The sequence below is a fragment of the Belonocnema kinseyi genome, chromosome 2, assembly GCF_010883055.1.
Source record: "Belonocnema kinseyi isolate 2016_QV_RU_SX_M_011 chromosome 2, B_treatae_v1, whole genome shotgun sequence".
NCBI classification, from domain to species: Eukaryota; Metazoa; Arthropoda; class Insecta; order Hymenoptera; family Cynipidae; genus Belonocnema; species Belonocnema kinseyi.
In genome coordinates, this window is record NC_046658.1 from 59,465,032 (window position 1) to 59,490,518 (window position 25,487).

At 30.8% G+C, this 25,487-nt stretch overlaps 1 protein-coding gene across 6 annotated transcripts in view; it reads left to right on the forward strand.

Moving 5' to 3' along the window:
- Positions 1 to 25,487, forward strand: part of LOC117168131 (dnaJ homolog subfamily B member 6-like) — a 64,126-nt gene that overhangs the window by 14,684 nt on the left and 23,955 nt on the right. For 3 of the 6 annotated variants that reach the window (XM_033353548.1, XM_033353545.1, XM_033353546.1), the window contains one exon: positions 22,621 to 22,727. In XM_033353548.1, the coding sequence (XP_033209439.1) occupies positions 22,663 to 22,727 (65 nt within the window). In that variant the 5' untranslated portion in view covers positions 22,621 to 22,662. Of the gene's footprint in view, positions 1 to 15,420; positions 15,684 to 19,961; positions 20,109 to 22,620; positions 22,728 to 25,487 lie in introns of those variants that run through there. The other 3 variants (XM_033353547.1, XM_033353550.1, XM_033353549.1) reach the window with 3 other exon arrangements.

Genomic DNA, 25,487 nt, shown 5'->3' on the forward strand with positions numbered 1-25,487 from the left:
ACATTGATTTATAAAAGTTCGTGATTTTGTTCAAGAGTATTACCTCATTCTGTTGAGCCCTCCCATAAGACTACATGTTAAAATCACAACTTTTTAATAGCAAAGTGATCTAGTATATTTTCTTTCGATAATATCAAATTTTCAGAACTGCCTGTGATTTTTTTAAAAAGCGCCCAAGCCACCTTAATAAGATTGACATTTCACCGTTACAGTTTTTTAACAAGTTTCCCTGTAAAACCTGGAATTATCCTAGATTTATGAAGTCCGACTTCTGTAACAACTGTGTGATTCAAAGATGGATGATTAAAATTTAAAATATATCAATTTAATTATTAATAATTCTGACGGCTTTAATTAGAATCAATGCACGTTTGGAGTCTTCCAATTTGTACGAATAAAAACTTGAGAGCCTTTACAATGGAATTACATATTTCAAAATTGGATGGTTCTAGTTTTTAGAATTTTAATAAAAAGTTTAAATTTGAAGACATCCAGTTTGTATATTTTCATCGTCATCCATTTTTTAAATTTTGATCTAGATATTCTTTATTTTATCTCGCTCATATTTTGACACATTGAATTTCAATTCAAATTTAGATAAAAAAAACCTTCGACATTTTTAATTTTATGAACCACGCAACCCGGAATTCCAGTTTTAATTTCTTTAAAGAAGCCCATTTTCTTCACACATCAGTATAAGCGTTGACTTTCGAGAGACTCTTTGCAAAAAAAAGGTCAGGGTCATTACACTACAAATACTGTCTTCCCTTAAAGGTATTTAGAGTCGCGATATGAAATGTGCTAGTTCGGTTTGTCATCTAGGTCAAGGTTGCAAAAAACGGAGGCCACACCTCCTAAGATTATGAATTTTTATCATTATTGTGGTGGTGTGATAAAACAGATATTTCGTCAGAAACCAGCACTGAAATGATAAATTTAATTTATCAACTGCGGGCAAAGAAGAACTTTGGTCTTTTATGGTGACAGTTATTGTAGAAAGGGTATCGAGAAGCAGAGTCCCGTCCCTGATCTAGGTGACCCATCGCCTCCAGGCGAAAATTATGGTCTCAGAGGTTCTTAACAAGAGGAAGTCATAGGTCAGTTGCTACTTTAATAGCAAGTTTAACCTAAGGGATAAAAGCAGAGCGCCGATCGTGCAAAAATTTGGGATTGAATTCGGGTTTAGTCAATATTATTAAACTCGTATTTGGACTTCATTTAAATTAAATTATATTTAAATTTGGATCAAAAAAAAGTTATGCTTTTCAAATTTGTAAAATGTTACAAATTCAAGTTAGGAGGCTTTAAATTTGGTTACTTTGTTGATGGCTTAATTTTTCAGTAACAAAATTAGAAATCAAAATATTTTGACAATCTACCAAATTCTATAATTGGCCGAATTAATTTTAAATCAAACACGCAGTCCGTGCTTGAATCAGAGAATCATTTGCCACACAAATATTGTAGTTTTTTCCAGGGAAAAAAAATTTGACAAAGTAATGAGTACTTGAAATTCTAGAACTGAAAACACAACTTTAAAAAAATCAAAACTTTCATTAAAAGTGTGATATTTTTAAATATAATATATTTGTTTACCTTTTTCATTGTAATTCCAATATTATTTCTCTTCTTTCATATTATTAATACATATATTATATTAAAAATATCACACTTCTATCATAAGTTTGAACCACTTTTTAATCATTCACTTTTTCAATTTAAAAAATTCAAATACTCATCACTTTGTAACAAAAGTTTTTTGACAAATCGGTAAGGTTAGTATTGTCTTAATCCCTTCGAAAAACGAAATAATTGAAAGGCAAATAATTCTGTTATTTGATAATGAATTTCCTATTTGGTTTAAAATGGATTCGGCCAATTCAAAAATAAAAGACAATACAAATTTTATAACAAAATTTTTTTCCGACGCGCAAGAAAATATTTTAAGCTTTAAGGAATGTATTTGAAGCATGAGATTCGGGTTATCCGAGTTTGATGTTGTGTTAGCTTTGACTCTTGGAAAGGAGGCTGTTATTCAATAATTCAAGGCATATAGTAAAGCGAACAGAATTTAGTATTCGATCAATAAATGCATTATAAGCAGATATGTCAGTGCTATTGATCTCGACTTTTGAATTTATATTACGGCAAACTAACAGCATGCACGTAGAAATGATTGTTACTATTCCGGTTTCCTTTTGCAAGATTTATCATCAACAAACTTTACTCCGTATCCTCCAACAATACTAATTCAAAATTTTTTTAAATTATTAATTTTTTTTAATCTTAAACAAGCGACGACTTTGCAAAGAACTTTTTCTAATTTTAATTATTATATTCTCGCACGACTCCAGATTCTCAAGAAAATATAATATTCTTCTATGATATTAAGTATCCATAAACCATAAACCATAAAAATTGTAATTTGTAATCCGGATCAAGATCCGCATTTCATTTTAAAATCAAGAATGATGTCAGAATCAAGTTTGGTCTTGAAATTTTTACAAAAGAACAAAGTTCAGGCCAAGCCGCCAATAACCGGTTTCAACAAACAGTTCTCCGTTAATCTGAAAAGTGACCTTAAATTGAAAATAATTGCTCACAATTTAGAAAAAAAAAACAATTAAGAAATAAGTTTTCTACTTTTCAGTCTACATTCTCATAGTTTAGAATTGCGAATCTTAATTTGTTTTAAATGAATGAAAGCTTTATGTACGTTGCTTCACAATACGAATAGAACAATTTTATCGAGTTTAATTTTTGTGGAAATCTCTAAATTTGATAAGTTAGAATTATCACTGATTCAGAACGCAACCTCGCGGATTCAATTAGCTAGAAATAGGTCACTGAATCTATTAAGTAAGGCTTTTCACTTATTAACAGTGGGATGCCATTCAAATGTATAAAGAAGACATTTGATTGGGGTTTTAAATTAAAAATCTATTATTAGCGTGGAATAAAATCGATTGGCAGTCAAGTAAATGGCATTTGAGTTTATGAAAAAAGTCAAAAGCGGTGTGAGGCAAAAATACTTGTTGTAACGAGTATAGATCACTGAAATCCACCTCGGGGTCTCATGATTCCCATGGTTGGAAACTCGCCCACGGCATCCCACGTCAACGCGATATGGTAGGCCAAATTAAACCCAAATCCAAAACTGAGATGACTCAGAGTAATAGCGGGACGTACGTTTTGGCTTTGACCTTCTTAATTTCAGCTACAGACTGTAGAATTGGAATATTATAGAATAGACCACGTCTACATGATGAGCACATGGCTCCCAACTTGTATTCTTATTCAATAATTTCTACGACCTTGAGGTGGGCTTCTGCACTTACAGTCAGGTGTCTGTCTTATTATTAGCAGTCTTACATCACATTGGCAAATTTTTTTCATGTGGAAAAAGAGTCGGGTTGATTAATTATTTATCATTGTTATGGGTGGATTTATCAATAAGAATTGGAATATTTCATTTCTCAATGAATTATTGTGGAAAAATTTAAATTTATCCTAAAATTTAAATTTTATAGCTCCAAGTATTATAGGTCGGCGTGAAAATTCTGAAATTTGAGCCGAGCGAAAAAAGTTGTTTCGTATTCTAAAGAAGTGAAAATAATTTTTTTTTCTTCTGCTAATTCTTTAGTCTAACAATAAGCGAAAAAATGTCCTTCAAGCCAAAAAAGTATTGTTTGTAGGCGCAGTTTTTGGCAGTAAACCACGAAAAAGAATAAAAAAACTATTTGTTCGAGACAAAATGTATAACTTTTTTAAAAATTTGCAATAACTAAATTTAAAGAACATGTTTTTAATGCATTTTCAAAAAATGCTAACGAAACAAATTTCACTAAATTGCCAGTTCTTTAGTTGTTTGCTATCAAGAATTGTATACACAAAAAATTGGCATAGTTTGTTGACCCATAGAATTCTTTATTGCATTTTCAATTTCACAAATGAAGAAAGTATATCAATCGATTAAAAAAATTATTTATTTACTTATATATGATGGCAAACTAATACTTTTATTCCATCCGCTCAAATGATTCGATCAATTTCAACATTCTCACTCAGCCCTATTGAGCGTTTCAAGTTTTAAATTATTCAAATTTTTTTAATTTTATTGAAACTGAATACATTTGAGAATGTAAAAATAGTATCGATTGAATTTTCGAATGTTGCATTATTTTCACACATTTATTTTAAATCGGAAACATTAATTGTGATTGAACAATTTTAAATTTGAATTGTTCTAATTATGCTTTATTCTGAATCTGTTAAATGGATCGATTTGCCTAAATTTAAAACTGATCATATGTGAATGCTTAAATTTGTTGTAAACCGTATTTTGTAAGCCATCGATTTTAAGTTGAAATATTTCGAAATGCTTTTGATTTATATTATATTAAGCACCAATCAATCAACTTGAAAGTTTTACAATTTGAAAATTTAAATCTGTAGGATGTTATAATTTAAACCTTCTTTAATATATCACGTTTAGAATTGTTTCAAATGGTCTTTATCAGTTTTTAATTGATTTTTTATGAACCTTCAAATTATAAATTGTTTCGTTTTAAGGTAATGTCGTGATGAAAATCAGGTATCCGGGAAAAATATTTTTTATGATTTTAAGAATTGAAATTATATTATCAGTCATACCTTATAAAAGTTAAAGTAATATTTTGTAATTAAAATGTTTAACTCAATGACATGTAATTATGTTAACAATAATTTTCGTAACTGAATTTTTCGTTGCCCTAATAATTTTAAAAAAATGATTGAATTTTAATCAATCATGGCTCATTTTTCGGGAAAAACATTGCGTACAACGTTACTTTTTCTAATTTGTAAAATAAGTAAGTAATCTTCAAATATAGAATCAATATGCAAAAAATCATAGATAATTTATGATTTTTCGCACGACAACTACCCTAAACGCTTGAATAGTAACATTTGGAAAGCTGAAAACAAAGTTTTGATAACCGTTAAATTAGTGGGAATTTATTTCCGAAATTTTAGTGCAGTCACAGTGTTGGTTACATCCAAGATTCAATACAATTTTTTATAGTTTCAAACAAGTCGTCTTTTAATTTTAAATAAATCATCTTCGATCAAAATTAAATGACCACATTCATTCATCATCGAGATAGATTATCAGAAAACAACTTTTCATTGAACACGCACGTATTTTGCAGTGGCCTTACCAACACTGCGAACAATATATGTAAATTCTATCCCGAGTATTTTTAAGAATCCTACTGTCAACGGAAACTTGTTGCATAAGTATTAAAACTGTCATTTGAAACGTAAAACTCTCAAGCGGCTTAATACCTTTGCAATTTAATTAAATAGCTTTCAGTGTTCATTTCAGAATATTTTCCCCATCATTTTATTTCAACTTGACGGTCCAAATCCCGCTTTTCACTGGGCATAATAGGGTTGTTTCTAAATAGAGGAGTCAACGAAAGTTAACCTTGGAACCCGTCAACGTTCCACCGATTTCAATGATACCTTTTGAATCTTGTGTTGCTAAATATGTTTAATGAAATTAAAAAAAATACCACATTGCTAGTCTTGATTTATTTGTTTATATAAAGAATTTGAAAAAATCGATTTTAAAATTGTATAACTTGAACAAATTAGGTCCTAGAGTCATAATAAGTGTGTATATGTATAATGCGGTTGCTTATTATGAATTTAAGGGTAAACAAATTAAAAATGGCGGCCACATTTTTTAACGTTTATAAGAGAAAAAAATCTTAGCATAAATTATTATTATATAACGCAAAATAAGCTGGTCTTGAAATATTGGGTAAAACCGCCCTTAAATCGAGCAAAACACTCCCAAAAAATGGGTTTTGATATTTTTTTAGAAAGGGTGCATCGAAAAAAAGAATTTCTACAAGCAAATAATTCTTACAATTGACAATAAGAATACTGGAATTTCTTTGTTTAAACAAATTAATAAAAATTATCAATGAGGCCTGGTTTTTAAAACTTTTGATTTTACATTTTTAGCAACACAATGTAAAAAGATTGCATTCTAATTGATGGAACGTTACCGGGTTGCGGGGTATTTCATTTTTAACGTCTAACGTGACTCCTTTAAGGTCATGTGACGAGTGGATCACGTGACCTGATTCTTACCTTACCGTCACCTATCTTATTTCCCAACTTATTTTCACACAAAGCGCCACATCGAGTTGAAAATTTGGGATAATACATAAAAAGCACGAAGAAAGGTGGTCTGGTCCTAAACTTTAATAATTATAAAAGAATAAAAATAAATTATTTACGTCAAAAAACTTTTTTCATAATTATACAAATTTAGGACCAGACCCATCATTCTTAGTGCCTCTTGTTTAGTATCCCAAATTTTTAACTCGGTATGGCGTTTCGTGTGAATTTAAGTTGGGAAATAAAAAAAGTGGTGGTAAGGTAGGAATCTAGTCACGTGACCTACTCATCACATGGCCTTAAAAGCCAGATATCGTTTTTAAAAATGAATTTATCGTATATTTCGTAAAATTAGTATTTCGTATACATGAATAGAATATTTTTGGCATTTTATTCACTATTTTTAATTATGTTCAAATTGTAACTTCTTCTAACAATGCCGATTGATCCAAAATTGCAAAAGGCTTCAGATTGTTTAAACTATTCAGAATAAAATATAAACTTGATAATAAGAAAAGGAAGGAAGAAATTTTTGTCGACCAAACTCGTTTTGTCTGTGTTTATGGTACTAATGTATTGGAGTGAGTAATTATTTTGATAGAAATTTGATTTTTTAGCTCAATGTGAAGTAATTTTTCAGAAGTCATGATATTCTAACCTCAAAATCGAAACCTTATTTTCACGAAACTGAATTACTGTTTTTAATTAAAAAATGTATCCTGTATTCAGTAACTTACCATCTCGTAAGTGGGATAAGCCTTTTTTTTATATTTATTCTTTTATTTTTTATCACTATTTCATGTCAACTCGGAATATATTATATCTATATTTTATATTACTTTATTTCATTTTTCTATACTATATTTTATCGTAACTGGAAGTTTCTCTTTAATCACATTTTTTTGGTATCAATTAAATAATACATAATCTCGGAAGTATATTCTACTTTTCTCATTAATTTGGAATTCGAATTTACATTCCGTTTTTATGCTCTTTTGTACAATTTTTTATCCATTTTTTTTATTTTTTCCCCGGGGTACTGAAACAGTCCTCTCAAATACACAGAGATTGAAATAGCTGAAAAAGGGACACATTCATTGCTATAAACACTTACGAGTTGGCGACACTGCATCATATCAATTTAGCAGTAATAATAAAATGAGATTTTAGTAGAAAGTTATTCTATTTCAGAAATTATTTTTGCTACTTAAGTAAAACAATAAAATACAGACATTTTTTATATTTAATATATATACAGTGTCATCAAAAAGTATCGGACCCCCCCCCCCCCCCCCCCCCCCCCCCCCTATCAGCGAAAATATGATTTTTCGTGAGAAAATTTTCAGGGTTTTGGACGAGGATCCGAATGGTGACCTTGAAGCTGACCTTGTCGTTGACCTTCAAGGTTAACTTTTATTTTTCAAATGGAAACCCCTATTTTTGACACCGCCAATCGAAAGAACGCAAAATTTTACGTTTAGATATGCATCAAGGTCATGTGACCCGATGACTTTCGGGGTAATTCCAGGGTCATGATCCACGTACACTGAGAAAAATGGATTATACCCGGTAATTAAAAATATGTTATCAGGTGTAATCTTAGACTATTAACTATGGGACAGCGATCCAGATTGTACGAACTAAAATATACAGATATCAAAGAATATATAATAACGGATAAAATCTTGGTTTATAAATTGAAACAGGAGATTTTGAAATTTGTAATCTAAATATATTAAAGCCTAAAATCTAAGATATTAGAATCTATAATCCAAGATATTAAAATCAATAATCCAATATCCTAAAATGTAATATCCAGGATATGATGAACTATGATCCAAGGTATTAAATCTACCGTCCTAAAATATTAAAATTCCCAGAATTCAATAAATCTAAAAAACTTATTAGTGTTGTGTGTGTGTGGCGGGGAAAACAAATTAAGATTAAAACGGGAATAAGTAATTCAACATTTTTAAACAATTACGTAAGTACCGTGTGCACCATGCTTTATTCAGTGTTCTTTTTGATTTTCAAACGCAAGAAAATCTGGTCAACGATTTTGAGGTTATTTTATTTACCGAAGCGTCTATGCTCTAGGGCCTCTAGGCAAACCGAAAGTTAACGTCTACTCCTGAAGTTGATTGATTTTTTTAAATATACACTTGTTTTAGTCGTTTAATTTTGGGTGAGACTTTGTATTATTTCCTGAATAATATACATGTAATTTGCGAAACACAGAACACGCTGAGCAGGACGCAGAGAAAAAATGGATGCGCGCGCACGCCTGCGTGTTTAATAATCTCCAGATGTCAAGAATGAATATCTGAAGATTATAAGAATTTAACATCTCGAGATTATGTTTGGTAATAACTTCATATATTGGGAAAATATGATAGATTATATGCGATATAATATTTTTCGTTCAGGGTATTATTCTCAGCTTGTAATATCCACTTCGTGTAATCCACTTTTCTCGGTGTACGGCCTTTTTGTGGACTGACGAGACACTTAATGGAGTTCGCCTCAGCGGGCTGGATCGACATAGGGTCATCGGGTCACATGACCTTGATGCATATCTAAACGTAAAATTTTGCGTTCTTTCGATTGGCGGTGTCAAAAATAGGGGTTTCCATTTGAAAAATAAAAGTTGACCTTAAAATAACCTTTAAAATCAACGTCAAGGTCAGCTTCAAGGTCACCATTCATATCCTCGTCCAAATCCTGAAACTTTTGTCTGAAACATTTCTCACGAAAAATCATATTTTCGCTGATAGGGGGAGGGGCGATACTATTTGATGATTGTGACGTATAAGTTTTTTCTAATATATAAGTAGAGAATCCTCAAATATCAAAACTGTGTTTTAAGCTCTGGTAGATAAATATAACTTTTGGAAAACACAACTCAGATTTAAAAAATTTACTGCATTTACATTTTTCATGTTCTACAGTACATCATTTCTAAGGTGTTATGTGTATATTTTTCTTCTGCACTGTAAAAAAAGATTTGTGTAAAAATACAAAGTTTCGGAAAATTACATATTGTATCATTGTAAATATCACACACTTCACTGTGTGATTTTACAAAAGTGTGTGAAATTACATTCTCTAGCGATGTAAATAAAAGGATCCTCAAACAGCAGTGTAATAATTAAACACCCGATAAAAATAAAATTACACATTCCGTCGTACGAACTTTACATTCAGAAGGGAAAATTCAGTCGCAGCGTGTAAAAATACCATGCGGCGGTAAAATCACTTTCCTGTGATTAAAAATTACGTCAAGATTTTTAATTTGATCAAAAATCTTTAATTCTACCCTGGCGGAAACTTTAAGGTTTCTGATTTATAATTAATTGAAAATTTAGAATAATTAATCAAATAATATGCGATTAGGAAAGTGTCTCTCGTTTTCGGTGCTTATCGATGCATTTATCCTCTAATTTTGGAGAAATTAACAGCTATGTTCAACTTTTTTGACAGCTTTCACACAAAAATTAATAAAATTCGTGCTATTCCTATTTTTCCTTTTACATTTTCTGCTATTGGAACGGAAAAACTGTGGTTATTCAAAACATATATTTCATGTTTTTGTTACGGAATATTTAAAAATCAAAAAAATGCCCATGTTATCTTACACGGAGAAAAAGATATTGCACAATGATATCGCAAAACCTCTATATTGCAAGAAAGCGCAATATGATAACGTACAATCAGGTCCCGGAGCTTTGTACGATATTATAATGCACTAATATCACAGAATAAAATGAAGTTAAATTTTGTTGCTGTCGTCTGCTACAGCGACCTTAGCAGCAATGAGGAAAAAGCAGAGTATGAATGAGTTCGAGCTATAAATCGGGACACTAGATTTAAAACAATCACAGAAAAAAAGTCAAAAATTGCTGCAGGTAAGACCTGCAACGATTAATGATTAAACACTTTTCGGCGAAAGTTTCACTGAGGTTAGGATATAATTTAGCAAAAGCGCAAAATGTAAGTAACAGATGGGAATCTCCGCCATTTCTCTCAAATTTAATGAAGTTAAACGACGCTGGATAGCGCTGGCGTCCTAATTGTCGTTACACCTCGAATAAAAATGGAGCCATTATAAGATGAAAGATTATCCAGGCAAGGTGAAAAATCGGAAATTATCTTCGATTCATGTAAAGTTTATCTGACAAGGTTAATTTTTGTTCCGGTGAATCTTTCAACTGGAATCGATGTAAACTTTATCTTTAATTTTCTCTGTGATCGCTTGCTGACTACTCGAACCCTCGCGAGATCACAAAACAAGAAATATAATATGATAGCGTAATAAACTTAAATTCTTACGTTATAGATTGTGCAATTATGCGGTATATAATGTAAAAACGTGCAATGTACGAGATCGCAATTTTGCGCTATTATATTGCGATAATTACGATATATAGTGAAGAAATTACGATATATATTGTAATTCATGCGATATACTTTTTCAGTGTATGTGTTTTAGGTAGGTGGTAACGTGCCCTGCACGTTCCATTACAGTAATCCATTACGTAATCTCTATTATATTTTATACGAATACAGAAAAAACGAAAGATAAAGTTTGAGTCGATTCCGGGTGAAAAATTCACCGCAACAAAAATTAACTTTGCTGGATAAACTTTACATTAATCGAAGATAATTTCCGATTTTTAACCTTGCCAGGATAATCTTTCGCCTTATAAACGCTCCATTTTTATTCGAGATGATATTATAAATAAGTTCTAATTCGTCTACAATAGTGCAATTTGTTTCGGAGAAGATACTATGTCAGTAAGAACAATGCTTTTTCTTTGTTCTGTTGCTTCTACTACATGTTTTACCGAAATTTGCTCACTTCAGCGTGACGCAGTAGACGAGATCAAATTTACTCTCCTAACCTGGTTGAAAATTTCGCCGAAATATATTTAATTTTTAACTGCTGCAAGTCTTAACTGCAACCAATTTTAACTTTTGTTTTTTCTGTGTTCTTTTAAATCTGGGGTCCTGATTTAGAACTCGAGTTCACTCATACTTTGCCATTTTCCCATTACTGCTAAGGATGCCGTAGTAGAAGGCAGCTTTTATTCCATCGTAGGATAAACTTTCGCCAAATAGTATGTAAAGTTTAACAGCGGAAAATTTTACATGCAACAAAATTTAACTTCAGTTTTTTCTATGAAGTTTGAGCTTCGAGTGTTCGAAACCTGTCGCCCTAATAAATTTTATTTTATGCTTTCACATAATGAATTTTACATTTTCGTGTGTAAAATTATCGACCGAATTGGAATATCACAACAGATTCAATTGTAAAATTAATCGCTAGGTGGATTATTACAATTTTTGTAAAGTTGCTCCGATACATGAGGGTCCTTTTATTTACATCCACCAGAGATGTAAAATTCAATCGATTTTTTTTACATTGTAAAGTAGGGGTCTGTTAAAGAAAAATTATCTTTCGTCGAGCAATATTATATAAAAATTGTTCAAGATTTGAGGAATTCATTTAATTTGCGAACAAAAGACAACAAAATAGAGCAGAACTCTTGGATTTGATTATTCTATATCTATTTTGTATACATTATAAACCTTATTTATAATTGTACGGCAATTTTATCGTAGGTCTGTTCTACAAAAACTATTTTGGTTAGAAGCCAATTGCGTATTGGATTGAATATTTGAGAATCCCTATCAACTGTCTTGTCACGTGCTTCCAATTTTAATGATTGATTTCGCGGCTCTAATTAAAAAAATATCTTTCTCCCAAACAAAGTGGCGGAGAATAATTTTACAAACTACTTTTTAGTCAAGCTTAAAATTAACTAATCAAAAATTATTTCATCTAAAATCGCAAAGCAATCCTATTGCTTAAACTACGTGTATTTTAGTAATTAAATGGAAGAACTCGAATTGAATCGTTTCCTTCCCATCCCTTTTTTGCTGTAATTTATACTTTCATTTTGCGTTATTCATTCTGATAAACTCTAAGCTTATTAATAATGAGAGGTTGTATCGTTTTCCAGAAACGATAAGTTTCATTTCATTGTATCCGCAAGAGTAACGAACTCTTCAGTCAGTAGTAGAAACGTGCAGTCGTGGTTTATGTGCATGAGAACTCGAGCAGTGTAGTAACGGTATACGAGCAAGACGGATCTGCACGAGATCTGAGCTTATTGTGCCACTGAATCAGCTGGTTTAAGGCGACACTCGATAATTGGTTACCAGGTCACGTAGCTAGAAGAGTTCAAACCTTAAATTCCTTTCTAAATAAAGAGATAGGACAGTTAATGAAAAGGAAGGACTTTGATTAATCTGCTGAACAGAATAAAAAAAGTTTCATTTTTACACAGAAAACAGTCACAAACTTGACGAAATAAAATTGAACCACACAATTGGATCACTTTAAGCGGTAGAAGCATAGCTAAAGTTTAAAATGAGTTTGTTTTTAAATGAGCTGAAAGAAAATTGACACCCTACTTTATTATGTTCTCCATATTATAATTATTAAATAATTTAAATGTATCAATAAAATTCAAAAAAGAGAAGGAAAAGTAATTTTAATACTCAAGATTGTACAATTAGATATTCAATGTTCGGGCTTGGATTCATGAAATTGTCGAATAGCCGCTGGGCCGGGAATTTTTGGAGACCTGGAAAACACGGTGCAATGACAGTAAATTTATTCTTTAATCGTGAATTTTAGAAAGTTTTAGAAGAAAAATCTATCCAATCATTTGAAATTTCACAAATTTCATACCATATTATGGAATGCAACTTTAAATAAGTTCTATTTCAACTTTTTCTTAAATATCAAGTTTAATTATTAACTTTTTCAATCCACCATGTTATGAGCCTATTACGCCCCTAGAATAGTGAGCATTAAGATAGGTCTTTACCATAACGTCCAGCTAGTGGCAGTTAATTCCACAAATGGCCACTGAATAACGCACAATGCATTTCAGCAATTTATTGTACTGCCGTGTTTTGAGAAAACACCGTTAACTGCTAAAAATCGAAAAATTATTGTTAATTATTGTTAAATTATTGTTAAATTTTGGAAAAATGCCCCTAACTGCAAGAATTGGCGAATCGTGATTTGCGAGAGAGCCGAAACTGACCGATAACTGCAGGCTCAAATCATGGGCAGCTGAATACGTTACAGAAAAATTCGAGAAAAAGCCGCAACGGGCAGTTATGAACTTTACTGAATTATTGGGCCGTGATCTCGAGCCTTCGTGATTTCGAAGAGGTCCGTACTTACTTACGACGTTTTCCGGAATCAACGAACCTCGAGAAAAAAGGTCTGTAATTCGAGAAACGCCGTAACTGCATTTATTTTGAGCTGCAAAATGCAAAATTATTATTGAATGGTGTTTTCTCAAATCACGGCAGGCCTATTTTTGAGGTCCGTGATTCGAAAAGAGTTTATATGCAAATTAGAGAAGAACAACAAAAAACTGCAGAAAATGAATTAGAATCCGCGATTCATGCGAATAAAAATTCAGTTTTCGTCAAATTTCCCGACTTCGTTGATTTTGCAGTTAACGGTGTTTTCTCAAATGACGGCAATGTATAGACATATGCGTATATATTAAACTTTACCCTGGAACGAATTTCTTTCAAATCTTGCGCCGTACGAAATTAACAATCAAACCTCAGACAGATAAGACCCACATCAATCGCATGTTTTCATCTACAACCATACCAGTAATAATATATTCCGTGAATAACCTTCAATTATCAGTAATTACGTCGCAAAGCGTTATAATTTCAAATCTTCGTACCCTTAAAATCATGGAGAAAAGGACCAAAATCCCACCCTTTGCTATAAATAAAGAAGTGAGAGAGATGGCGAAAACAGAAGAATTTTCAGTCAGTGATTATCATTATTATCAAAAAACATTCACTCCATTCCACGTTCTCGCACAATTTCTGTAAAGGGCTTTCGGACGCTCTCTTTTCAAGGGCTATATAGGCTTATAATATATAGTCGTTTTGAATCAAATATCTTACATCAATCATATTGTTAGACACGTCTATAGTAATGAAAGTCAATGTCAAAATCGTTCAATTTCCAATGAATGTCAATTTTTTTATGCTAGGCACAAAAATATAAATATATTATTATTAAAAAAAGAAACAGATCCGTGGGGTACTTCCTCTGGCGACAACCTCGAATATTGTTCATATTAATTTTAAATTATGCGATAAAATCAAAGTAGAAGTTTTTGAGATTTCTTGCATTTGTAATTCGTCAGTCGCCACTTTCTGAATTTTTTCTGATTTCTTGGTGACATTTATGCTTGAACTATAATTACCTCGATTGACTGTATATAAGATCAATAGGTAAGTGTAGATTTTTTTTCTAAATTTAATACTGCTGCAAATGATAAAGTTGCCTTTTTTCCAATGTTGGCAGATTTATATTTATACCTTGTAAATTCTTTTAATTTCTATTTAGACAACATTTAATTTAGATACCAAAAACTTAAAATAAATTAAAAATTCAACTTTTCTAGTTTAGAAAAATTCAAATTTGAAATCTGATCAACGAAATCTTTCCGAGTTCAAATACAAATGACCACTGACCTCTTTCGATTAATTTTGACGTTCTATCGTTTCCATTGTGATTAATGTGGGTTAATCAAATAAGATTTGTTTTAAAATACTGAAAATAGCTTCATCTGTAAATGTTTCAAATTTAAAAGGATTCCAATTTTTTACAAATACAAATTTATACGCTTCAATTTTGAATCAATTGAAATAAAATTAAAATGCTTCTTTTATATCCATAATTATACTCTAATAACAAATTGCTTTGAATTTTAACAAAATTACAAGTAATGAAAATGGACAAATCTGGATAAGCATTGAATCTGAAAATTCAACGAGTCATTGCAACTTCTAGGCGAACCTTTTCATATGCGGATTTCTCGTGAATTGAAATAAATTTCAATAATTTAGAATTTTAAAAGCTAAACATGTTTGAATTCAGAGGTGCAAATAACTGCCTTGCCCCCCACTGAGGAAGAGTGATAAATTTTCGTCTTTGCGGTCCTTCTCCCTCAGTGGGATGTCAAAGCGAATGGCAAGTATTAGTTGCTCAGAGAGTAGAGGATAACGAAGTGACCTCCACCTCCGCGTTTCGATCTAATTTTGAATACCACGGGTGGCTAAGTTTAGAATTTTCGTTGGCCTAGTCTTTGACTCGAAGTCCGAGTTTTCCAAAGACTAAAAGTCCGCGCGCCACTCCTGACGTCAACACAGGAAGCACTGCTTCTCCTAATGTTGGATTATTGAATTCCGCGTTCGTCTTGGAAATTCCGTAGATTTCGTCATTTGAAAAAAATGAAAAAAAATGCAGTTTTGTTGTGACAATCGTGAAATAAAGTCGCGAACATTATGCTCAAAGTTGGGGAAAAAGCTGGCGCGAGTGAGGTGAGGTTTTCCGTTTTTTGGATTTGGATCGACTCCAAAACTATTTTCTTGGAAACGAGAGGTTCTCCATTTTTGTAAGTTGTTTTTTTTTTAAAGTGGGGGATGATAATACTTTTTGAGGTTGGGACTTAAAGAATCCTTTGATAATTTTTTAACTTTTTATATTATAGATTTAGTCAGGAGGCGGAGAGTTTTAATTTGAGTAAATTTTAGTTTTAATTTTTCTGGATGCTTGCAACTTTTCTTGAGAAATATTTTGGTTGCTTTGGAATTCTTTGAGACTCTTTTGTTTGGAAAATGCAGATTCAGGCCAAATTGGATTCAAAAATATTTTTACAGTTTTAATTAGAGTAAATTCTAATTTTGATGCATCATAGGTAAAAAAATTGGTATCAATGTGAATTTGCGATTTCCACTTTCGATGAATTAAAATTTAGCCTATTTCAATTTGGATTAATTTGGCTTTATTCGAATTATCATAGTTTCAAAATATAGAACGAGTCCAGATTCTTGCATTTGAAATCGAAATGCTTCCAATTTGGGATAGTATAAATTTAAATATTTCCAATTGATATAACATTCATTTTTAGGCTTTCAAATTGGATTACTGCACGGAGAAAAAGATATCGCAAAACCTCTATATTGCAATAAAGCGTAATATGACAACGTACAAGCAGGTTGCGGAGCTTTGTATATCATAATGCACTAATATCGCTTGGCCACTACTAGAAACCTCTCGAAGATCACAAAAGCAGAAACATAATCTGATAACGTATAAACTTAAATTCTTACGTTATAGATTGCCCAATTATGCAGTATATAATGTAAAAACTTACAATGCACGATATCACGATTTTACGCTATTATAATGCGATAATTACGATATATATTGCATGAATTATGGTATATTATTGCAATTCGTGCGATATCGTTGTCTGCGTGTGCAACATTTAAAGTTTCTAATTTGAATTAATTCGATTCAGTAACAATTTTATTATATTTAGAAAGGACTTAAAAAAGATAGGTATGGATTTAAAAATTTTTTATTTTTGTGGAGACTAAAATTACCGAGAAGTGCTTAGTAATTTTTTATATTATTGTGGAAAATTTCCGTGTCTTTGTTTTTTAATTGTTCAGATTCAGTTTGTTGAAGTTCTATTTTCAAATTCATTCAAATAATGTTACAACTTTTCTAAAATGTCAACATTTTCTTATACATTTACCGTCTCTAATATTCTTCAGAATATTTTCTATTGCGTATCTTTTCCTCGAAAATCGTGACGAAAATGCAAAATCGCACAAGAAACACAGCAAATTTATCTTGAAAGGAAAATATATAATTCGTCATCATTACATTCCTTTCGCATTAATTCTGGGACAAAAAATTAAATAACCATGTGACGTTTATAAGAATCGAAGTTTCGTAATTTATGCGTGCAATCGTGCGTTTATTCCACAGTGGTGAAACATCAACAATCGAGGTTGGTCCAACCGGTGTTATAACTGTTACACTTTAAAAGACATACTATTAATGCCAGGTATAATCGATCAGTTTTCGTGAAAAAAATGTGTAATGTAAATTCATGAAGAACATTATAGTTCTCATTGAGTGTGACTGAGTAAGTACTTAACTTCCTGTGTCGACGTAAAATTAAACCTACCGCGATGAACAATTTAAATGTCTTTTTACTAACCTGCAAAGTGGGCAGTGGACATTGAACACGTGCTTGAATCACATCATTTTTAGTTCCATGTTCTCTGCAAGTTTCCATAAATATCGTTTCGATTTCATGAATCTTCCTTTTTGTTTTCATCATTGCTTAGAAAATTACAATTTCTATTAAAAATAATTCAATTTGGTTTTTAAATTGCACTTTTAATATTGAGAATTTTAAATGTAGGAAATTCAAATCTGTTTTGGTTTTTATATTTTACATTTTGACAGATTCAAGTGCTGATAGCTTCGGAAATTGAAAGTTATCGTCCAGATTTAGTTTTATCCTGAAATCTTTCAATATTGATCCTATATTTACTTTTATCAGATTTAAATTTAAAGTGAACTTGTATGTTTTTAGACGCAAGCCCATCTAAAGTTTATTTTTATACTGAAAAATGGTTTTAGTTTGGTTGAAAAAATTCTTACATAAAAGCTTCAATTAATTTTGAACGATTCAAAGGTCTGTTTTTCTGAATTGAGCGATTTTATTTTGATCTTTTTTTAATTTTAGCTACAAAAATAAATTCAGTTTTTAAGAGAATTTTGAAGACTTATTTAAATTAAAAGGGCAATGATATGAACTTGAATATTGGTAAATGCGAGTGCAATTTAATTTTCAAGGTTTTCGAATTAAAAATGTTATCAATTTTGCTCATTTTACATAACCCTGAACAATAAAATATTTTGCATTTAAAAATCTAAAACAAAGAAGTGATTTCAAGTATGTATATACCATTCTTTTTCTATTTTTCACGCTATTATTATTTGTCTATCTCTTTATGTGCTCCATATCCATTGTCGACATGATTAAAAAGAATGATAAATTTTCTTCGGCCGGAAATGCCGTTTGACAAATGTACGATTTTGTCACATAGGGAACTGAAACAGCGATTCCTCGATCGATAGCGATTAACCTCTTTCAATTGTGTTGTCCCTTGCCCTTTGGGTTAAGCGAATAAATCTGTTTAAATTTTTCCAACAATTTAAAATTTGTTCTCCTATTCAAGTCTCTTAGAAAATCTTACTCTGCATTTCCCTGTTTTCTAGAAACTTCTGTTTCCCCCCCTCTTTCGTTTTTTTGTTTTCTAAATGCGAACAGAATTAATAGAACCCAGTAATAAAATCGAACTATTTTTCTTTGAAAGTTCATTATTTTTGGATGAAAAGTCTATTATTATATTTTTTATTCAGAATTCATCTCTTGGTTAAAAATTCTCCTATTTTGTTGAAATTTCATTTTTTTTAATCGAAAATTCAAATGTTCTGGATTGAAAATTCATCTTTCCTGGTAAAAAAAAACATCTTTCTTGGTAGAAAAATCATCTTCCATGGTTAAAAAAGAAATTTTGGTTTGCAAATTCCACGTCTCTTGTTGAGTATGAAACTTTATTTTTAAAAATACGTCTTTTTGGCCATGAAATTCGACTATTTGATTTGTGGTTAAAGTTTATCTTTCTTTTTAAAAATTCGGCCTTATCGTTAAAAATTCATCTCTTTTGGTTAGAAATTCAACTGTTTCTTCGAATTTTCTTTTTTTGTATTAAAAAATTCATGTTTCTTGGTTTTGAAAATGAACTTTTTTGTTATCAATTAAACTTTGTTCTGACAGATTCGTCATTTTAGCTTAAAGATTCTACTATTTTGTTGAAACCTTGTCTCTTCATCTTTCTTGGTTGAAAATTAACTTTTATGTTGAAAATTCTTCTTTTCGGGTTTCCAAGTCAACGTTTTTCTAAAGCAATCGACTTTTTATCTTGAAAACTTCAATCATTCTTTAAAACTTCATCTTTCGTTGTAGAAAATATTCAGTTTCTGTTCTGTTTAAAGATTCATCTCTTTAGTTTAAAATTTAATTACATTGTTGAAACATAATTTTTAAAATTGAAAACTCATCTTTTTGGGGGTATAATTTTCATCCTTTTCCTGAAAGATGCAACCGTTTAAAAATAAATATCTCTTGGTTGATGATTCAAGTATTTTATTAAAATTAAAATATTTGTTTGTTGACATATTAAATGTTTTATTTTTCGTTGAAAATTCATCTTTTTTATTGAAAATTCATTTCTATGGTTGACAATTAATTTTTTAAACTGAAAATTCAAGTATGTCGTAGAAAATGCTTTGTTCTTCAACTTGCAATCTGAACAATTTAAAGCCTGTTTTACTGAATTTAGTATGACCTCGTACGGCACCTACAATAATTTCATTTTAAAGAATGTATTCCCCTTTTTTCATGGAAAAATCCCCCTATTTCCCTTGTTTTGACATTTGAGCTGTGAAGTCTGTTTTTTGCCTACAATACTAATTACTCGGGGAAATTATTTGAAATTCAGTTAAGCACTTTCTTGTTCAATCTGACTAGGTATAAGAGTTAGATAAGAAACTTATCTCTTTTTGATCTTGGTTTATAATTCCAATAATTTGTACCTGAAATATTATTTCCAGTTATTAGAAAAGTGGAATGAAATTACGTTGGGTGTCTCTTATCAGTGTTATTACAGTGCAACTTATTTGCTCACGTCCGCTATTAATACAGTGTTATTACGTCGTTAAATGCACCATTCGAACTTAAGTGACCTCGACTCTTGGCGTATAATTCAGTGTGCTTGCAGGACGCTTGTGCTTATTACGTTACAAATTACGATAATGAAAAAAAAACAAAAGTGACCGTGTAGGGATAGTGGCATTCGCTCGATGGAAGGAACGATTTTTTACAAACTGTTAACAGACAAGGCGCTTGTTGTTGCTGAGGGCCACACTCGAACTCTTGATGAAATTTATCGTATTGTGAAATTCCGTAAACATTGTCACTCCCAATCTCTCACGATTATAAAACACTTTTCAGAATAAAACTCTCAAAAAATTTAAATATCCTCTTCAAAGAGCATTGAACTCTTATATCCATGATTAATAGGAATCATGCCATCAATTCAAATTTTTAATGACAAATTTCGGATGGGAAGCCGGAAGACTTGGAATAATCAGGGCACTTTTAAAAAATATTTTTAGTTTGAACTAAAAATTAATTAGATAAATCGAGTGAACAGCGCATCTGAAATAAAAACCTGTCTTATTTAAAAGTATCTTTAAAAAAAGGTTTATTTAAAAGTTTGCTAAGCCTTTGAGTATAACATAATTTATTATAGTGCGAACATCTTTAGATTCAAATTGGAAACGATGTATTTTGTCGTCACGAAATTTGGTATGAGTAGAGAAATATTTTTCATTTCCCATTATTTGTTATACATCTAAAAAATTATTTTATTTAAAGCTGGAATTTGCATTAGCATTTCCTAAAAAAAAACTTAAAGCTGACAAAATTTAAAATGTGTTGAAAATGTGAAAACCAGAGGCAGAGGTTGTTATCCAGTATTAAAAACATTCAAATTAATACTTATATATTTCGGAATTTCATTATTAATGATGGAATTAAAAAAAATATATATTTTTATATATGAGAACGATTTTAAACAATTTTTTGTTTAACAAATGTTATTTTTTTCGGACTTTTTTATATCGTCTTGAATGGATTTTCAATGGCCCAAGTATATCCAACCTTTAAAAATAAATTCTTTACCAGCAGAAATCATTAAAAATTCATTTATCATTATTAAAAATATAACATTTCTTATCAAAAGACTTTTTCTTCTTTTCTACGTGTAAACGTAATGTTCAGTCTTTTCCCTATTTCCCCCTTTTTCGTGAAAAATTTCCTTATTTCGCCTTTTTTGAGCTCATTTTTCGCGGTGATCCCTGAAAGTGTCTACAATTTTACTATTATGTTTTATAAACATGAAAAATTATTTCAAATTCTACAATTGTAACCAAGAAATTGTTTATTATTATTTACTGTTATATCAACTAAATCATTTCCATAAATATCCAATCAAACCTTATTTCTGAGTGATTAATTTATCCTCGTTTTAGTTTTTCAGAACCTTGGGAATTGTTCTTGATTTTATCAATTTATTTAAAATAAAACCATAATAATTAGGGATATATTTTTCATGTTTCTAAAAGAAATGAGTAATTATCACACGGAATATAAAGAGCGATTATCAGAATGAATCAGCCAGATGTTTACCAGAAATTCTGATTCAACTAGAATTTTCCTCGGCCTATAAGCAAAGTTCAACTATTTCATCATTATTATTAAAATATTCATTAGGATCCATACATTTTTATACCCCTCGCCCCCATCTTACGTAATTTTTGCTAACTAAACTTGTTGCGTTAATTTATTGAGGGGTCACCCAAAAAAAAGTAAAACGATTTGAATGTGTTGGGGGGGGGGGGGGAATTTAACTGTTTTTTTTTCTAAATTAGAAAAAAAGTTCAAATAGCAGGTAGATGATTTTACAATAAAAAAGATGATTCTCAAAAAAATGTAATAGTTAATATTTTAACCCAGAAAAAATTTCATTTTAAATAACAAACAGTTGAATTACACCAAAAAAATTGAGTTTTTAACAAAATAGTTGAATTGCCAAACGGAAATTAATGGCTCAATGCTAACTTAAATTATGAACCTTCAACTAAAAAAATGAATTTTGATCAAAGTATTTAAACTTTCTAGCAAATATTTGAAGTGTTGAGCCGCCAATAAGAATGATTTAATAAGCAGATGGATTTTAAACCCCGAAATGTGAATTCTCAACCAAAAAGGATAACTTAACACCCTTTTTAATTTCGGACAGATTTTTTAATTTGGACTACACAAATTGCGTCGGACTATACAAACAATTTATTCCCTGAATTAGTAATAAAATTGGACGTCTGTAATACGAAATCCTTTTTATTATTAACACAGTTTATTTTCAAAAAACTAATTTCATTCAGGTTCCAGGCTTATTTATAATGAACAGAGTTTTTACTTTATCTGTATGTTCGTTTCCTAAGTTTTTTTTTAATCTCAGTAAGATACTATTATGCCCAGCGACCCGCCCAAATGACTACGTCAATTAAGCACTGTCCCTAAGATTAAGAAGGATGTATGTGAAAAATAATACGATTAAAAATGCAGCTTCTAAGAAATATCTTTCGTATTAAAAAAAAAGAAATGAAATTTTTAAGGATAATTTAAGTTAAATTAAAAGTCGAGTTAATGAATTAAAGGACTTGAGATATTTCTATTTAGCAAGGTGTCTCCTCGGGTGTCTGATTCATTGTTTGGGGGGCATTTTTAATTGATCGTTTTTCGCATATATCGGATCGTTGCCAATTGGCGGCGAATGGAGCGGTAACGGTGTCGACTAATAGCGATAAATAAACGTTACGTTGCATTGTTCCGACAGGTGGTTGCCTAAGCCCTGACACTCGATTGAGAAGACGAGACAATGGTTGACTACTACAGAATCCTCGATGTCTCCCGGACTGCTACAAGCGGAGACATAAAGAAAGCGTAAGTACATCATTTGCAATCACTATCTTCCAATCAGTGAATGCAAAAAGATATATCACATAAACACCAATTGAATTCTTAATACAAAGAGACTTTATCCATTCGATGCCATTCGTGGAATCCCAGCTGTTATTCTCTACATGCATTCTTTTAAGGATTATCATCCGTCAGAATAACATCAGAATACATTCAGAAAATTATTCTACAATTTATTAATTGTACTTAAGTAAATTCAAATGGTCCACTAGGCTGGTCTGAAAATTCGACTTTCCATTTTTGGTGATCGATCCCCTCCAATTTCTTCATTTCCCAGACAAAGAAATTCCCTATGCAGGATGGCCACTCACCCGGGATAACCGGGAGAAACTTGCACCGGTAGAAAATAAGGATAAAAGAAAGAGAAATATTACACTGATATTTCCCGTATATCTTATTTCGTGCGTTTTCTAGGATTTGAAACTTTCCAATTGGAAATCATATAATTTCCAATGTTCAGAATAATTAAACTTTAAAGGTTCATAATACACGTGCCGGAAATTAGATTCGCAAACTTATTTTTTCCAAAAAATTAAAGTTGTCCTAAATTGCGCTAGACTTGTGCTCATTTGTGCCGTGAATAGTTTTTTGAAAAAAAATTACGGTAACAATTTTTGAAAAACGTTTTTTCCAAAAACCTAACCCTTAAAAAAAACCAAAATATTTATTATTTTTAAAAATTTCGAAAAATTAACAATTTTGCTAAGCTGTGCTTGACAAATGCAGTCTTTATTCTCTCTAACAAAATTCCGTGAGATCAACAGTTCTCATATGAAAACTCAAAATGTACCTCAAACTCAAAAAACATAAAAGATCCTAAAATATCCAAATTTCGGAAAACTAAAACTTGTGCTGATTTGTGCATTCGTTACGTTATTCAAAACAGCGAAATTCAGACCGAAATTATGATTTGTTAATTACACTGCAATTTTGAACAATATATTATAAAAATCATTCAGTCTTTTATTTATAATTATTATTAAAATATAAACAGTACATATTAAAAAAAGAAAATTCTATTATTTAATGTGTGTGTGTGTTATTTTTGGATCTTTATGTTTTTTGAGTTTTAGGTACATTTTGAGTTTTCATATGAGAACTGTTGATCTCACGGTTTTTGGAATTTTTATTTCTTGCACGAAATTGTGTATACTTCGAGCCGTCTAGCGCAAACTTTCTTTTTGCTCAAATAAGAAGTTGCGGATCTAGCAAAAAAAAAACGTTTTTCAAAAATTGTGTCAGTAATTTTTTTTTTCAAAAAACCATTTATGGCAAAAATTAGCACAAGTTGGCACAACTTCAATTTTTTGGAAAAAATAGGTGGAATTTTGAACTGTGAAAATGATAGTGCTTTTTTTTGCAGTACTCACATTTTTTAGTAAATAAAATCTATCCAGTTATTTTGAGTGTCGCGTGATACTGCATCATATGATACTTATTAATAATCTACATATTTATCATTTTTTAAATTATAGTTTTGAGTGCGCTATTGTAAAATAGTTTAATTTATGAGGCCTTGAAACTAAAGTTTTTTCTGAAATTAATGCTTTGATTAATTCTTGGAGGTTTAAAATGTTTAATATCACAATATAATAATTTCAAATTTCAATATTTAAAATGTCAGGATAATTCCGCCCTAAAATATTATGATAAATCGCAAATTGGAATCATATTACAACAATCTTGTTTTATATTCTTTTGTTTTTTTAATCTTCAATCTAATATCTTAAAATTGTCCTATTTTGAATTCAAGATTTAAGCAAATAAATTATTTCAAATTTAAAAATATTTTATTGGAAAATTTCAAGAACGAATAATAAATATAAAGAAAGTGTTAAAAATTAAACGATTTGAAATTAGAAAATTAAAATTTGAGTTTAAAATTAATAAACTTAATAACAAGCATTTCTTTTTTCCATTTTTTCTAAAAGAAAACTTTTCCCATTTAAACCCGATTTGAACAAAAAAGGAGGGAATTTCTTTTTCTGGAAAATAAAGAAGTTGGAGGGGATCGATCACCAAAAATAGAAAGCCGAATTGTGACCGGTATAAATTTGGACCATCGTAGTGGTCACTGACCGGGAAAACGGGGAATTAGCCTTAATGGTTTTTTTTCAAACTGGGTATCTTTTTCCGGTTTGTTTTTACTTTTACAATCAGTATCGCCTTACACTTAGAAAAAGGTGAAGCATCTTCGTTAAAATATCGAGGATCATTCTATTCTTAGATTTTACAGTTAATGTTGCGTTAAAAAATTAATTTTCCTTTTATACTATATTTAAAGAGTTTGTAGCTTGTGTAGGTGGATCGTCCAAATAATAAAGTTCCTATTATATTTGATAACGGAAACTTCCCTTTTAGATATATATATATATATATGACAAAGCCACCGAACGCGTCCTCGGGTTGCGGATAGAGCGTCCCTGTATCAAGGGTTTCTGCTGAGTATGGTTACAAAAATAAATAGGCAGTTTCGGACAATTGTCCAGGGGTGGTCCCAAAGGAATTAACCCCCAAGCGGAGGTGTGAAAACCGTGCCGAAAGCTGAATGGCACCTGGGTGAGGTGTCTAGAACGGTGATTCTGGGATACCAGGCGACCTTTTAGAGTAAGCAGCCTTATTCTTGCATGCGGGGCTCTACAAGGATGGACGAACCCCTTTCCCTAGCTTCTCGTGGGAACAACAATGACAACACCAAACGTAGTTGTAGTAAGTGCGGTTCAA